This window comes from Phyllobates terribilis, unplaced genomic scaffold, assembly GCF_046119375.1.
Source record: "Phyllobates terribilis strain yellow unplaced genomic scaffold, ASM4611937v1 Scaffold_11__3_contigs__length_659146591, whole genome shotgun sequence".
NCBI classification, from domain to species: Eukaryota; Metazoa; Chordata; class Amphibia; order Anura; family Dendrobatidae; genus Phyllobates; species Phyllobates terribilis.
This window is the reverse complement of record NW_027362771.1, coordinates 592,766,523-592,783,931: the sequence shown is the minus strand read 5'-3', so window position 1 is coordinate 592,783,931 and position 17,409 is coordinate 592,766,523. Positions and strand designations below refer to the sequence as shown.

At 44.8% G+C, this 17,409-nt stretch overlaps 1 protein-coding gene across 4 annotated transcripts in view; it reads right to left on the bottom strand.

Annotated features, from left to right (window-relative positions):
* LOC141167066 (mucin-17-like) overlaps positions 1 to 17,409 on the bottom strand; it is a 165,662-nt gene that overhangs the window by 106,593 nt on the left and 41,660 nt on the right. For all 4 annotated transcript variants that reach the window (XM_073654407.1, XM_073654406.1, XM_073654408.1 and 1 more), the window contains one exon: positions 4,360 to 4,422. In XM_073654407.1, coding sequence (XP_073510508.1) covers positions 4,360 to 4,422 — 63 coding nt within the window. The remainder of the gene's footprint in view (positions 1 to 4,359; positions 4,423 to 17,409) is intronic.

Sequence of the window (17,409 nt, the reverse complement as noted above, 5' to 3'; positions counted from 1 at the left end):
AAACATGTGGCTTCTTTTATCTCCCCCCGGCATCAGCCCCCTCCCTCTTAGAAATTTGCTTTTAGTTGTAAAGCCCCCGTCACCCTAAGCGAGATCACTAGCGAAATTGCTGCTGAGTCGCAAGTTTTGTGACGCAACAGCGACCTCAGTAGCGATTTCGCTACGTTTGACACTTAGCAGCGACCAGGCCCCTGCTGTGAGATCGCTGGTCATGTCGGAATGGTCTGGACATTTCTTTGATCGTTGAGGCCCCTCTGCGCAGCATGCATCGGTGTGTTTGACACCTTACCAACGACCTTGTTGATGACTCAGACACAGAAGCACATAGGCGTGCATCGTTATACAGATTGCTACGGGTCGCTGCATCGCTGCTGCGTCGTTGGGAAGATCTGACTGTTTGATATCTCACCAGCGACCACATAGCAACGCAGCAACGATCCGTGACAGGTCGTATCGTTGTCGGGATCGCTGTAGCGTCGCTTAGTGTGATGGGGGCTTAAGAATGAAACATTTTTCAGGCACTCATCACTAGTGACGCCTGTGGCGATGGCTCCACTCAGAGAACAATGGTTTAAGGCTCCTGAGATATGGTCATTGAATGAAAGCATTGATTCCTGAAGCTGAACTGAAGAGCAAACAAATCACTAATGAGATTACTGGAATGCTGGACACTATACAAGTGAAGTACACATACTGTTGAGCAAGCAGAACTGTATAAAACATAACAAGTAAATCATTAATAAAACATAATGATAATATCGACGGGACTGGTGCTCAGTGCTGGAAAAAGTCTCTTAGAGCAAAGGACTATGCTCTACTTCCATTGGTCCAATAGTCTTACAACAAAGCCAGCTCCTCAAATGGCTGAAAATTAGGTGGCAAACATGTAGCGAATCGAGCATGGCACCCGAATACCTGGATACTCGAACATGTGCTGACATCCTTGAGCAGCAAGATGCTAGAACAAGTCTCGAGCAGTGGCGAGCATGCTCGCCTATCACTACTGCTGACATGATGTTTGGCTTTTGACACAGGACTTTCTCAAACTCACTTTATAGCAGATTTTGACTGTTCCTCACCCAGTTATAGCCTCCTACACAGCAGTTTCTGATTACAAATTGTGATTTAACTTACATATTACATAATGATCATTATCCCCCATATAGGATAGTTGGTTACTCGTACACATGACTATAATCCTACAAAAATCCCCAACTTTGTGCAAGTGTACCTAGAAGAATTGATTCTGTTTTGAAGACAAAGGGTGGTCACTCCAAATACTGATGGGATTTACATTTCTATTTTGTTCATTCACTTTGCTTTTTGTTCATTGATAAAAATAAACTAGTAACACTTCTATTTATTAAAACGTCTTACTTTGTGCATGTTTTTTTACACCTGCCTAAAACTTTTGTACAGTAAAGTATACACCAAGTAAATAAAGCTGTGTGGAAGTACTTACTTGCGGATCTTGGCTGTCTACATTTAGCAGTCGGGGCTTGTTACTGCACATACACCTCCTATTGATATGAATAGCAGATGGATGTATAGTACCCCGCGGCACCCACTACAAGTAGATGGCCAGGCACCATAAGTAAATATTTCCAGTTGGTGGCCACGGCCGCTTCCACTGCTACCGATTTCAGCTAATCGGCAGGGGTGCTGCGTGTCGGACCCCGGTCGATCAGACATTGATGATCCTAAAAATAGGTCATAAATGTAAAAGTAGTGAGCAACCTCTTTAAGAGAATAAATGTACCATAATATTCAATTCGATATTCATTGGATATACCAAACAACACTTATGCATTAAAAGATGATAAATATTATCTGGTACCCTAGTGGAGCTTAACTTTATAATTAAGAGATCCTAAGGATTAAACCATGTTATACAAGGGTAATCTTGAGATTCATTTTATAAACATCAGGTAAAATGAGAAGGGGTGCAATAAAACTTCTCACTGACTAGTAAAGTCAATAGAAGTTTCTCTCATAAATGAGAATATTTAAAGGGTTTATCTGAGATTTTTATTAGTTTTGGGCATGGGGCTAAGAACTAAGAGGCAGGTAGTTGATAACTCCCTACCTGTTTTGCCCGGTGACAATCTCTGACGTGAAGCAATCAGTGACCGCTTCAGCCGGTGATTCCGTGGCTTATGCTGGTGTCACATCGTCAGAGCAACATTTTCTCTTCTGGGATGCTGCATATCAATCAGCATAACATCTGTAGGGACGCCCAGTTGACAGAGTAGTCTGGAAAAGGAAGAACTGCTTTGTTGATGAGAGGTGGAAATAAAGCCAGAGAGTCAATGCTCTGAGCTGACAGAGATCGTCCCAATGCAGATAGTTCGCAGTTCTCAGATTCATACACAAAAATAATAAAAGTCCTTGATAACCTCTTTAACCGAGGATTCCTTATAGAACCAGACAGGATCCGGGAAAAATAAGATGTGTGGCAAGATGACTCATTCGGTTGCGGTCGGAAGTAGACCCAGGAACAATTTTGGCTGCAGGTTTATTTTAACAGCATAAAGCACTGTAGACTTCAGCAAAATAAAACTTAACCTTGTTGGCATAAAGGTAAAGCAAAAAGACAAAGGATAACACAGTCCATGTGTGTACAGGTTCGCCTGCACCATTTTGCAGCAAACTTCAGCTCATCCTGGGCTGAGACTCCACAGCCTGGAGATTTCACTCTCCAGACTCACCAACCACAGAAAAAAAACAGGACTGAGCATTTAAACTTGCTCAGCCACACACTGAGGGGAGGCATGGAGAATTGCATCCCTCCCGTCTCTTTGTCATTCACTCCAAACCACACCCTTCACAATGGTAAGTTAAACCCCCAACATATAACATGCTGGAGAATAGTTGTGAGTTCAGTTTACTAAGGCTAGTAGCCATAGCGAGACATATCTCCCCTCACATATAACACCAGTGACTCTGTCACAGATGTTAATGGAAAATTACACCATACACCCCAAACTTTATGAAACTTAGCAGGGCATTGCCTTTGTTCAGCCATATGGATTTTTTAGTTGAATATCTATCCATCCATTGCATGGCTATACACATCTTGTCAAATAATCATGCAGATTGGATTTTTAGTGCCATAAAGATGTAATTATTAGTTTTTCACATAAACACATGGATGGTTTATTTCTCAGGGTTCTTTAGATCACTGAAATCGATCTCAAACACCTGTGATAATTAGTTTACCGGGTGAGCCCAATTAAAGGAAAATTACTTAAGAAGGATGTTCAACTTTATTAAGCAGGTCACAGGTTTAAAAAAAATATGGGAAAGAAAAAGTTTCTATCAGCTGCCAAAAGCGTCAGTAGTGCAATGTCTTAGACAAGGTATGATAACATTAGATAATTCATGAAAGCTTAAAGAAGTTGTCCTCTACTTGGACAACCACTTCTTGAACTAAATGTTGGCCCCAATAAAATAGAAAGCCTAAAATTGAAGATTTGAAAATTATACTGACTCATCTGCATCCGCCATTTAGAAAAATCAGGGAAAAATAGCATTTGCATAATTATTTGGAACACGATGTATTAAGAAAAAGGTAGCTCCTTGCAACCAAATACAGCTTGTATTTCATTTGTTAGTATAACAAATACTAGCTGTATGGAATTTGAGATGAGACCGTGATAATCTATAATAGTTCAAATCTCTTAAACAAGGTACAATAAAAAATGTAACTAACATAAAAAGTAGTATGAAACCAACTCTCACACACTTGTCTAAAATTTTCAGGCAAGTGAGGGCATCCTAATTGGCAAAGCGCTCTCAATGAAAGTCTAGTCATAGTCACCAGGTGCAGAATAGTGGCAACACCCCAGTACCTCTTAATTAAGGTCAGTCCCTTAGTATTTGCAGCTTAGGAGCTCTTTTAACTAGCGACTGTTCACATGCCCTGGCAGACCATGCACCCATCGACATGCCACATTAATAAAGTAGTGCCTCATTTGTTAAAATAATGAGTGTTACGTATGTGTGTGTCAAGTAAAAGAAAGCTATGCAATTGGTTGTATTTCTAGGAAATCTATGTAAAATATTTGGTTATCTGCCAAATGTTCCTGTTGCATAGGATATATATGGTGGTTCACCAGAAGAAGATTCTGGATATGCTGTGGTATCCTCTGATGTTTCTATAACATATATAAATGTAGCATATAATGAACACCCAAAGTTTAACCTACTTACATTATTTTATTGTAACTAGCAATTCTGCAATAAAAAGGGCCTGCTAATGTGGGCAATCTCTTGTAAAATGAGCTACAACGGCTTGCTGGGGTCATATATGATGATCTTCAATTGCCAAATTTATTGTAAGTTATCTAATTTACTTACCAGCTGTAGAAGATGATCCACTAGATACAGAATCTGTACTTGATGCTGTCCCACCTGAGGTGCCTGTAAGTTAAAGTCAACATTTATATAAACACCCAAAACCAATGAGGTATATGATGCTAAAGCATAAAATGGATCTAGGTAGAAACTGTTAGGAATTGTGGTTCTGTGCTCCCACCTGGGAATGGATCAGGTCCAGTACTACGCTACTCCCTTCGCAGGCGCTGCCATTGTCCTGACCCTGGAGGCGGAGCTACTATGCGTATAGGAAAACCGTCCCAGTCTTATGGAGTATCACGTTCTGGTGTTGTAAGATGTGTGAGGATGTGGGATGCCGTGTCTCTCACTGATTTCCCCAGTTGCCAGGCTGTGCAGGACGTTGCTGTGTCTGGCACTAGGCAGTGGTGGGTTTGTGTCCAGTCTGCTGTGCAAGCTATAAGGGAGTGGTTGTCTGGGGATGATTGGGAGGTATTCAACATTTGATCATGAGGCGGGCTATTTAATCCAGTTCCCTACTCAGTCCTTAGTCATTTACTCCAGTTCCTATGTGCTGCGGTGGTGAGTGGTGTTGACTGGTTACAATTCCTGGTGTTCTTGCAGAGCTACTCATCTGGTTCTTGACTAGGTACTGACCATGTCACCAGACGACAGCTGTCTGGTGACAGTGGGCCTGGGAAGGACTCTGCCAAAGCCCACCTTCCATTTACTGAGAGCTGGGTGAAAAGTTTTCCTGGCCCCTAAGGGGTCACCTAGTTGGGCAGCGTGCACCAAGTGAGTCTGTGGCTGCACCTTTGCTGGTTTGGTGCCAGTCTTGTGGGTCTCTCGCATAACAGCGCATAGCCGAAACAAGATCAATGCTGTGCGCCTCCTTTTGCTGATGGTAGTTTGGTCAGAAAAGACTTCTCTTAGGAACTTCCTGTTGTTATGTATGATGAACATCAATTTTAATATTGAATGTAAGATATCTGAAAAAACTTACCATCAGTAGGAGATGATCCAATGGTTACAGTCTTTGCACCTAAACTTAGCTCATCTGAGGTACTAGTAAGTAGTGTTGAGCCACCCCCGTAGTGTTCGAGTTCGGTTCGGTTCGTCGAACACCCGTGTGTTCGCCGAACTGTTCGTCGAACTGTTCGTCGAACACCTTCGAACACCGTTAAAACCAATGGCAGGCAAACAAAAACACATAGAAACACATAGAAAACACCTTCAAAGGTGTCCAAAAGCTGACAAACTGCTCAGAAGACATAACTAACACATGGAAAAGTGACAAGTACATATAGTCATGCGAAAATAAAAGAGGTGGAGGAGTAAAAGGAGGGGGAGACACAGATATAGGCATGTCATGCTCTTCTAAAATCCAAAAAGTGAGAAGCCGACACGGCCAGTACGCTCCTGCCCGTGCCACCTCCGTGTCGCCGGGTTTGTGCCAGAGCCGCGGTGAACCCTGACGGCCAGCCCCCCTCTCCGAATACTGGTGCCTGTCCGCTGGTGGGTCGAGCGAGCCCCCCTGTGGTGGAGGCAGCTCTAAGCTTTTTAATTTAAATTGTCTCTCTAATTTGAATGAATACACTTTAAATCCATTTACAAGGATCTATTGGAGGGCAAGTCTCATGCCAGCAGCCGCGGTAATTCCAGCTCCAGTAGCGTCCACTAAAGCTGCTGCAGTTAAAAAGCTTTTATAAGGATCGAGCTCGGCTGTCCACCGCAAGGCATCCTACTGCCAGTCCCAGCCCCTATGCCTTGGGATGCCTCCTGATGCTCTTCACTAAGTATCCCATGGTCCCGAAGCATTTCCTTTGAAAAAATTAAGTGTCTAAACTACAGGTGGTGCAGCTTGCTTAACAGCCGGGATAATCCGCTCACTAGCAGACACTGCTACTAGGCACAAAGTATTTCCTGGGCTAGATGCAGTTAAAAATTTGTAATTAGATACTCTCGTTGGATGCTGAGAAAGCATTCCATAGAGTCTCCTGGCACGCCATATATGATTCTCTTAAAAAGCTTGGGGTAGGGGTCTAGGGGACCCTTTTATAGCCAAAATCACGGCCCTGTATTGCAATACGTCACCTAGGCTGAAGATAAATGGAACTGTAGCACCCTGAGGGCTTTGTTGCTACATACGTATTGCACCTCACCCAGAGGTGTGATATCTCACTCTCAGGTAAGGATGGAGTGTGGATCAGGACCCGACACCTGCATGCATTACACCACATTGCCGTGGGGCAGGGCGACCAATATGCCCCTGAGATGGGCACGACAGTCCCTGTCCCTGGCTGGAGTGGGGGGAGGGAACACTGAGAAAGGGGAACCCTGTAGTGCAGGAGCAGGGAGGAAGCAGTTCCTGGGTGCATTGAGAAGGGAGTATAAAAGGTGGGCACCATTTTAGTTCAGTGCAGAGAAGTCTGAGCAGAAGTGGCAGGGAGCAGGGGCTCTGCATGAGCTCTGCTCCGGAGGCGGGCCTAGTAACAGAGGCCCAGGCCTGGAAGAGGGAGAAGGAAGGAAGAGGAGCGGAGAAGGCTCCAGGAACGAGGAATGAAGGGATCCCAGGGGTGCGGACGGGCGAGTCGCCACCGCACGCCCGAATCCACCTGCGTGGAGGGGTCAGGCCAAAGGGGGAGACCGGTCCCCGAACTAGTGGAGGCAGGAAACGACCCTCAGCTAGAAACAGGAGGCTCTGACATTTTATGTGGCGCAGCCCCTCGCTACACCCTCTAGGAAGGCACCACATAGGGTCAGGGAAACTGGCGCCAAGTTTACCAAGAGGAGGCCCGAGGCAGCCGGACAGAAGTGTTGGTAAGAAAGGCCAGACAAAGGACACACAAAGGGGGTCCTGTGAAGTGCTCCAAAGTTATCTGGGAGTTGTCTGAGCCCCTCACCTGGTGAGCACAGTACGACGTGGGCAGCCGTTACCTGCAGACGTGGTCTGGATAATAAGAACTGTGAGTAAAGGCCCTCAACTGCATCACTGACTCCGTGTCGTTACTGCTGCTGCCCTGCACCATCACCCCCATCCTCCGCATACACTGCCCTGAGGCTATACTCCTCCCGTGGGGAGTTATGCTACGCTCTGCTGCACCCACAACACCAGCCTCAGTGGTCTGCCCTGCAGCGGCGGTTCACTCTGACAGCAATCCACGGGTGGCGTAGTCGGACATTTAAACATCAAAACCACATAAATAGTTCCGCCACTGGTTTGACCGCCCTGAGCCACGGAACCGGGTCGCCGCCACGGAGACTACAACCACCAGCATCCACCAAAAAGGGTCCGGCTCCGGGTGTCCCAAGGCCCAGGGGGTGCATCAGAACATTTTCATCACCTTTCACAATCACCAATGGGACAAGGCAGGGATGTCCTCTGTCCCCTCTCTTATACATCCTAGTGACGGAGCACCTGCTCTCATCAATTCGCCATAACCCCAATATTAGGTGGATTGAGGTGGGAGGCATTGAGTACAAGTGCTCTCTATTTGCTGATGATGTCCTAGTATATATCACTCAATCACATATATCCATCCATGCTGTTATGGCTGAAATAGATCACTTTGTTACATGGTCAAATTTTAAAATCAATGCAGCGAAGTCTGAGGCCCTCGATGTCTCCCTCCCCAAATCCATACAGGATTCCATCCAGTCCAACTTTCCCTTTGCCTGGCCCTCACAGGGTATCAAATACTTAGGAATTCCTATTCAAAGAGACCTCTCCCATCTATGTTATCTTAATTTTGGGCCCTTTATTGAACAACTCCATACAGACCACGGTTGGCAAGTTAGAACTGTAAGATTCACTACGTGAACCACTGGTGTTTTGTGGAAAAGCACATGTACACTGCGTTCCAAATTATTATACAAAAAGTGTTTAGGAGTGATAAGGGAAGAATTTGTTTGTTTGTCAGTTAAACTCATTGATGGTGATGTGTGTCAGGGCTCTTTATATCACTGTAAGCAATTGCAGACACCTGTGCTAATTAGTTTGGCAGGTGTGTCCAATGAAAGGCAAGACTACTTAAGAAGGCTCTCTCACATTATTAAGCAGCCTACATTTTCTGCCAAAATGGGAAAGAAAAAGGATGTGTCGGCTGCTGAGAAGCAACAAATTGTGGAGTGTTTAGGTCAAGGCATGACTACAATCAACATTGTGCGATGATCAGGATGAAGTGTCTTGGCAATCAAGAAGTATGTAGCTGATTCACAGTACACATGTGTGCGTGCTGATAAGGGCAAATTGAGGACTCTTTCCTACAGGCAATTACGTCAGGTTGAAAGAGCAGCGGCAAAAAAGCCTTGTCATAGCAGCAGACAAGTTTTTGAAGCTGCTTGTGCCTCCAACGTCCCCCGAACAACAAGATGCAGGGTCCTTCAGAGGTTTTCAGCTGTGCATGCGCCATCCTGTCGACCTCCTCTATCCACTTCACACAAGCAGAAACGGCTCCAGTGGGATAAACATTACATGAAGACTGATTTCAAAACTGTTTTGTTCACGGATGAGTGCCGTGCAGCGCTCGATGGTCCAGATGGATGGAGTGGAGGATGGCTGGTTGATGGACACCCCACGCAAACACGGCTACAGCGCCAACAAGGAGGAGGTGGAGTAATGTTTTGGGCTGGAATCATGGGGAGAGAGATTGTCGGCCCCTTTAGGATCCCTGAAGGCGCTAAAGATGAACTCCATAATGTATGTGGATTTTCTCAAACAGCACTTCCTGCCATGGTTCAAGAAGAAGAACCGTGTATTTCACAGCAAGATCATTTTTCTGCATGATAATGCACCATCTCATGCTGCACATAAAACATCTGCATCTCTGGCTGATATGGGCATAAAAGGGGACAAACTTATGGTGTGACCCCCATGCTCCCCTGACCTCTACCCCATTCAGAACCTTTGGAGCATCATTAAAAGGAGTGTCTATGATGGCGGGAGGCAGTTCACATCTAAGCAACAGCTCTGGGAGGGTATTCTGTCCTCATGCAAAACAATTGAAGCAGAAACCATCCAAAACCTGACAAATTCAATGGACGAGAGAGTTCAGAAGCTCCTTTCGAACAAGGGGTCCTATGTGAAAATGTAACATCACCTAGAATAAAGTTTTGAGTTGAAAACTGTTTGATTTCAGTTTCTAACAACCTGCTAATGCTTATAATTTCAAAAATGACCATTTTTTTGGTCTTTATTAAAATGAAAAGGTTGATCGAAAAGTTTGGGGGATCTAAGAGTGTGGCAACCCAGTAGTCATGATTACTTCGAATTCTGACAATATGAGGGTCATGCTGCAGGTAGTGCAGCAAGAAGGCACTTATGTGCCTTGCGCATCTCGGAGCCCCAAAATTATTTTCCGGGCTAGATGCAGCTAAAAATTATTTTTAATTTTAAATCTGGTGAAGCTTTAGTATAGATGGCCTAATAGGATCAGTGCTGCACACTGCTACAAAGCCCAAATTATTTTCCAGTCAAGATACAGATAAACATGATTAGTAATTTGAAAGCTTAAAACGGTTGGTAGGGTGATTTTAACCAATCATCAAGCTTTTACTCTCCCCAGGATGACACAGGGGTAGAAAAGTCATTTCGGATCCATGATTTGTTCATCTTTATGAACGTGAGTCTGTCTACATTATCAGTGGAGAGCCGCGTGCGCTTATCTGTCAGCACACCACCAGCAGCGCTGAACACACGTTCAGACAGAACGCTGGCTGCGGGGCATGACAAGATCTCCAAGGCGTAAGTGGCTAGCTCCGGCCATTTATCCAGATTGGAAGCCCAAAAAGAGCAAGGGTCCAGTGACACAGTCGTGGCTTCAATGTTTACTTGGAGATACTCCTGTACCATCGTCTCTAGGCGTTGACTATGTGTCAGAATTCTTGTCTCCTGTGGCCTTGCAAAGGATGGGCTAAAAAAGTGGTGAAATGATTCCGCAAAATTGATGTTACCAGCAGATACTGTGGTTCTGTTATGGTTTGAGTGCTGAACACTTGACGGTCCCACGGTTGGCAAGTTGGAACTGTGAGATTCACTACGTGCACCACTGGTATTTTGTGGAAAAGCACATGTAAGATTCTGCAACAGTCTCTGCTGATACTCCTGCATGCGTGCATCCCTTTCTATGGCAGGAATAATTTCTGCAAATTTACTTTTGTACCGGGGATCTAACAGTGTGGCAACCCAGTAGTCAGGATTATTTCTAATTCTCACAATTCGAGGGTCATGTTGCAGGTAGTGCAGCAAGAAGGCACTCATGTGTGTTGCGCATCCAGGAGCACCAAGTCCCTGTTGTGTTGGTGGCAAGGTAACAATCATGCTTCCTTCCTCTGTCCTCTCCCCCCAACCTCGCACAACAGAAATGTGATCAAGGTCTCCCTCATCTGATGAGTCTTCCATCAGTTCGTCCTCCACTTCTTCCTGGGCTCCTGCACCTTCCTCACTAGTTTGGCTGCTACGATGCGCCCTGGTAAAACCATCACCCCCACCCTCACATGCCTGCCGCCTTGGTGCTGCCGACCGTCTGGACCTTGCAGATGTTAGCCCTTCCGCATACAACTCCTCCTCCTCTACTTCCTCCACCTCCTCTTGTGCCACCACCTGACTCCGAATTCTGTTTAACATGTGCTCCAGCATGTAAATCACCGGAATAGTCATGCTGATAATGGCATCGTCAGCACTAAACATCTTCGTCGCCATTTCAAAACTGTGCAGAAGGGTGCATAGGTCCCTGATCTGAGACCACTCCTTCAGCGTGATTTGCCCCACCTCTGAATCTCGTTGGCCCAGGCTATACATCAGATCGTATTGCACCAGGGCTTGTCGGTGCTGCCACAGTCGCTGCAACATGTGCAGAGTTGAATTCCACCGGGTAGGCACATCGCATTTTAGCCGGTGAAGTGGCAGGCCCAACGACTTCTGTAGAGATGTAAGTCGCTGAGCTGCGGGATGCGAACGGCGGAAGTGAGCACACAGCGACCGTGCCCTCTGCAGAAGGCCATCTAGTCTGGGATAGTGGGCTAAAAATTGCTGGACAACCAGGTTCAACACGTGAGCCATACAAGGCACGTGTGTGACATTGCCCCGGCGAAGGGCCGCACCCAGGTTTGCAGCATTGTCGCACACGGCCTTCCCTGGTTTCAGGTCCAGTGGAGACAACCATTCATGAAATTGGTTCTCCAGAGCTGACCACAACTCCTCAGCTGTGTGACTCACATTTCCCAGACATTTCAATGTAAAAACCGCCTGATGACGTTGAGCCCTACTGCCAGCATAGTAAGGAGGTGTGCAGGATCCCTTCTGCGCAGTTAGAAAGCTTGTGGCATGACCAGACAGGCTTTGGGTGCAGGTGGAAGACCGAGAGGAGGTTGAGGAGGCAGAAGCAGTGGAGGAACTTTGACATAAAGAGGATTGACGCACAACTCGTGGGGACGGCAAGACTTGGACAGCAGCCCCTTGTCCTGCTGTCACCATAGTTACCCAGTGCCCAGTCAGCGACATGTAACGCCCCTGTCCATGCCTACTCGTCCAAGTGTCTGTGGTGAAATGCACCCTGTCACACACAGAGTTTCTCAAAGAAGCGGTGATGTTGTGTGCGACATGCTGGTGGAGCGCAGGCACACCTTTCTTTGAGAAGTAGTGCTGACTGGGCATCTGGTACTGGGGCACTGCGACGGACATAAGGTCTCGAAAATCCTCTGTGTCCACCAGGCGGAAAGGCAGCATTTCTGTAGCCAAGAGCTTGCAGATGGTGAAATTCAACCTCTTAGCTTTCTCATGGCTAGGAGGAAATGGTCTTTTACTTGTCCACATCTGAGGGACCGAGGGCTGGCTATTGTGCTTAGACGGGGTTGATAAGGGTGTCCCCGGCAAACTGCCGGTCTGTGAGGAAGATGCAGGCGGACATGTTAGGTTGCCTTGATCCAAAGGTGGTGCTATCGATGTCGGACAGCGCTCAACACCAGCTGGTGTTACCACCTCCAAAGAAAATGATGACCTGCCAATCACGCTGGCTGTTGCGGGTAAAGAGGTGGCAGGTCTGCGCCCCAAAACAGGTGTGACTGCTGTCCCCCCAGTCACAGAGGATGAAGAGGCCACGGATGCACAAGATATGGCAGACGGTGATTGGCCCGGCCGGCTAGGCCGCATTGTAGCACACTGAGCTTCCCACTGCAACTTATGCTTCATGTCCATGTGCCGGTTCATGCATGAAGTACTCAAACTATGTATTTTTTGGCCTCTACTTAGCTTTTGCTGACAAATGTTACAGATAACACGAGTTGGGTCATCTTTATCGATCTGAAAAAATGCCCAGGCTATGCAAGGCTTAGCACCCATGAGACCTGAAGAGCCACCACGACTTGTGGTGAGAGGCAGAGTTGTGTTTGAGGATGCAGTTGTTGACGTGCTTCCAGTACTATGTCTCTGTCCAGGAAGGCTCAACCTGACCTCGTCGTCACTAGCATCTTCCTCCACCTCCTCTGCTGACCTCATCTCTTGGCTGACTGTGGGTTGACAGTAAGTGGGATCTCCGACCTCATCATCATCACCCTGTGCGTTATCACAACCGTCGTCCTCAGAGCCAACCTGTTCCTGCCCTGACAAAAAACTAAAGTTGTCGCTCCAATCAGGTATTTGAGTCTTATCATCGTCTTCCTCATTGTCTCCACCAACAGGAGTTACAGTTTGGGAATGAGGGTCTACATTATGGTCAGAACCTTCTGCGTCTGGTCCTGGATCCGACTCATAAAGATTCTGGGCATCAGTGCAGATCATTTCCTCGTCTGGATTCACAGAAGCACTGGAGTCGACCTCTGATTCCCAGGCTATAGTATGAGTAAACAGCTCTGCAGACTCAACCATCTGTTCTACCTCATACTCAGACGGGCTGCTGGAGATTTGGGAGCTGTGAGGAAGCAAGTGCGATTTGGGTGACACCTTTGAGGACTGGAATATTTGTGATGTTGAAGTTGATGTGGAGGAGAGCCCACTTAAAGGAGCACTTGATATCCGTTGAAGCACCTGCTGTTTTTGTGCCTCATCTGGAATTTGTAGCGATTGGCGTGGCCGTAAGAAAGGGATCTTATCACATTGTCCGCTAAAAGAAGTAGACATTTTAGTTTGGCTGGAAGATGGTCTTTCTTCTGCAGATGTTACTGTTGCTTTAACACCTACCCCACGGACACAACCTTTTTTCCCCTTCCCAACACGCCTATTCCCCTTTCCACCAGCAGCAGGCCTTTTTCCACTCATTTTGGTGGGTAACTAATTCACAACTCTGGAGTTGTTTGCACAAAAAAACAATGGATGGTAACCGAGCAGAGCTGAGTGGCCAAACTGTGGTATTAGGCCAAAACTATTGGCTGGGTTAGATGCAGAAAAAAATTATTTTGAATTTGCAACCTGATGGAGGTCAGTATAGATGGACTAATACAAATAGTCCCACACACAGCTAGAAGCCCAAATATTTTTTCAGAGGTACTGTAGATGCAGATAAAAATTAGTTTTAATTTGCAACCTGATGGAGGTCAGTATAGATGGACTAATAGAGAAAGTCCGACACACTACTAGAAGGCCAAATAATTTTTCAGAGGTAGATGCAGAAAAAAATTTATTCAGTTTGCAACCTGATGGAGGTCAGTATAGATCCACTAATACAAATAGTCCCACACACTGCTAGAAGCCCAAATATTTTTTCAGAGCTAGATGCAGAAAAAAAATATTTTTAATTTGCAACCTGATGGAGGTCAGTATAGATGGACTAATAGACCAAGTCCCACACACCGCTAGAAGCCCAAATATTTTTTCAGAGCTAGATGCAGAAAAAAATTATTTTTAATTTGCAACCTGATGGAGGTCAGTATAGATGGACTAATAGACCAAGTCCCACACACTGCTAGAAGCCCAAATATTTTTTCAGAGCTAGATGCAGAAAAAAATTATTTTTAATTTGCAACCTGATGGAGGTCAGTATAGATGGACTAATAGACCAAGTCCCACACACCGCTAGAAGCCCAAATATTTTTTCAGAGCTAGATGCAGAAAAAAATTATTTTTAATTTGCAACCTGATGGAGGTCAGTATAGATGGACTAATAGACCAAGTCCCACACACTGCTAGAAGCCCAAATATTTTTTCAGAGCTAGATGCAGAAAAAAATTATTTTTAATTTGCAACCTGATGGAGGTCAGTATAGATGGACTAATAGACCAAGTCCCACACACCGCTAGAAGCCCAACTATTTTTTCAGAGCTAGATGCAGAAAAAAATTATATTCAATTTGCAACCTGCTGGAGGTCAGTATAGAAGGACTAATAGAACAAGTCCCACACACTGCTAGAAGCCCAAATATTTTTTCAGAGCTAAATGAAGAAAAAAATTATTTTTAATTTGCAACCTGATGGAGGTCAGTATAGATGGACTAATAGACCAAGTCCCACACACTGCTAGAAGCCCAAATATTTTTTCAGAGCTAGATGCAGAAAAAAAATATTTTTAATTTGCAACCTGATGGAGGTCAGTATAGATGGACTAATAGACCAAGTCCCACACACTGCTAGAAGCCCAAATATTTTTTCAGAGCTAGATGCAGAAAAAAATTATTTTTAATTTGCAACCTGATGGAGGTCAGTATAGATGGACTAATAGACCAAGTCCCTCACACTGCTAGAAGCCCAAATATTTTTTCAGAGCTAGATGCAGAAAAAAATTATTTTTAATTTGCAACCTGATGGAGGTCAGTATAGATGGACTAATAGACCAAGTCCCACACACCGCTAGAAGCCCAACTATTTTTTCAGAGCTAGATGCAGAAAAAAATTATATTCAATTTGCAACCTGCTGGAGGTCAGTATAGAAGGACTAATAGAACAAGTCCCACACACTGCTAGAAGCCCAAATATTTTTTCAGAGCTAAATGAAGAAAAAAATTATTTTTAATTTGCAACCTGATGGAGGTCAGTATAGATGGACTAATAGACCAAGTCCCACACACTGCTAGAAGCCCAAATATTTTTTCAGAGCTAGATGCAGAAAAAAATTATATTCAGTTTGCAACCTGATGGAGGTCAGTATAGATGGACTAATAGACCAAGTCCCACACACCGCTAGAAGCCCAACTATTTTTTCAGAGCTAGATTCAGAAAAAAATTATATTCAATTTGCAACCTGCTGGAGGTCAGTATAGAAGGACTAATAGAACAAGTCCCACACACTGCTAGAAGCCCAAATATTTTTTCAGAGCTAAATGAAGAAAAAAATTATTTTTAATTTGCAACCTGATGGAGGTCAGTATAGATGGACTAATAGACCAAGTCCCACACACAGCTAGAAGCCCAAATATTTTTTCAGAGCTAGATGCAGAAAAAAATTATATTCAGTTTGCAACCTGATGGAGGTCAGTATAGATGGACTAATAGAATGATGCTATGCCCAAAAGATTTTACTTCACTAGGTGCAGTAAAAAAATTGGTATTCTATACACAGGTGTTATATCTTGCAACACAGATAGGCTACTCCACTGACTAACACACTCTGCAATAGGCCAAAAAGGATTAGCTTTGCTAGATTCAGCCAAATGCTGTGAAAAAAACTTGCACAGCACTTGCACAGACCTTCCTGGCAAAAACTGATAGGAACTGATGTAACCTAGTCCTGAAAAGGACTCCAATTACAATTAGTCTTTACTCCCACAACCTATCTATTTAAGAGCACAGACCTCCCTGATAAAAGTCGTAGGAAATGCTGTAACCTAGTCCTTAAAAGGACTGCAATCACAACTATTCCCTACTCCCAAGCTATCTGTATATTTGTGCGAAAATTGGCTTGAAATTAACAAGGTATAGCGCACACAGCAACAGCGGTGCCGTCTAACACGCAGCTGCAGCAGTGAGAAAATGGTGGCGACGGGGAAAATGGCTTGGTCTTATAGGGCAAGGACATGTGACATACACTGCCAATGACACATGCCCTTGCTTGTGTGAAAAAAAGCACTTCGCTCCGTGTGTGCGCTGCTGATAGGCTGACAGATTGCACCTCCCCACTGCAAATGCGGGAAAGAGAAAAAAAAATGGAGATCTTCACTGTTCCTGCTGAGATCCATCCCCTGCCCCTCCCCCCACCCCGCTGTACACTCAAACTGCGTATTAACATTAATTTTCATCATTACTGAGAAAAAATCCAGTTATGATTTTGGTGCACGAACAGTTATCGAACATAACCTCGAACAGCCGAATTTTTCTCAAATTGTTCGTGTTCGCCGAGCGGCTCGAACAATTTGAACAATTTGTGTGTGGGACTTGTTCTATTAGTCCATCCATACTGACCTCCATCAGGTTGCAAACTGAATTTAATTTTTTTCTGCATCTACCTCTGAAAAAATATTTGGGCTTCTAGCTGTGTGTGGGACTTGTTCTATTAGTCCATCTATACTGACCTCCATCAGGTTTCAAACTGAATATAATTTTTTTCTGCATCTAGCTCTGAAAAAATATTTGGCCTTATAGCAGTGTGTGGGACTTGTTCTATTAGTCCACCTATGCTGACCTCCATCAGGTTGCAAATTCAAAATAATTTTTAGTCTGCATCTAGCTCTGAAAAAATATTTGGACTTCTAGCAGTGTGTGGGAATTGTTCTATTAGTCCATCTATACTGACCTCCATCAGGTTGCAAACTGAATGCAATTTTTTTCTGCATCTACCTCTGAAAAAATATTTGGGCTTCTAGCTGTGTGTGGGACTTGTTCTATTAGTCCATCTATACTGACCTCCATCAGGTTGCAAATTGAATATAATTTTTTTCTGCATCTAACCCAGCCAATAGTTTTGGCCTAATACCACAGTTTGGCCACTCAGCTCTGCTGGGTTCCCATCCATTGTTTATTTGTGCAAACAACTCCAGAGTTGTGAATTAGTTAACCACCAAAATGAGTGGAAAAAGACCTGCTGCTGGTGGAAAGGGGAATAGGCGTGTTGGGAAGAGGAAAAAAGGTTGTGTCCGTGGGGTAAGTGTTAAAGCAACAGTAACATCTGCAGAAGAAAGACCATCTTCCAGCCAAACTAAAATGTCTACTTCT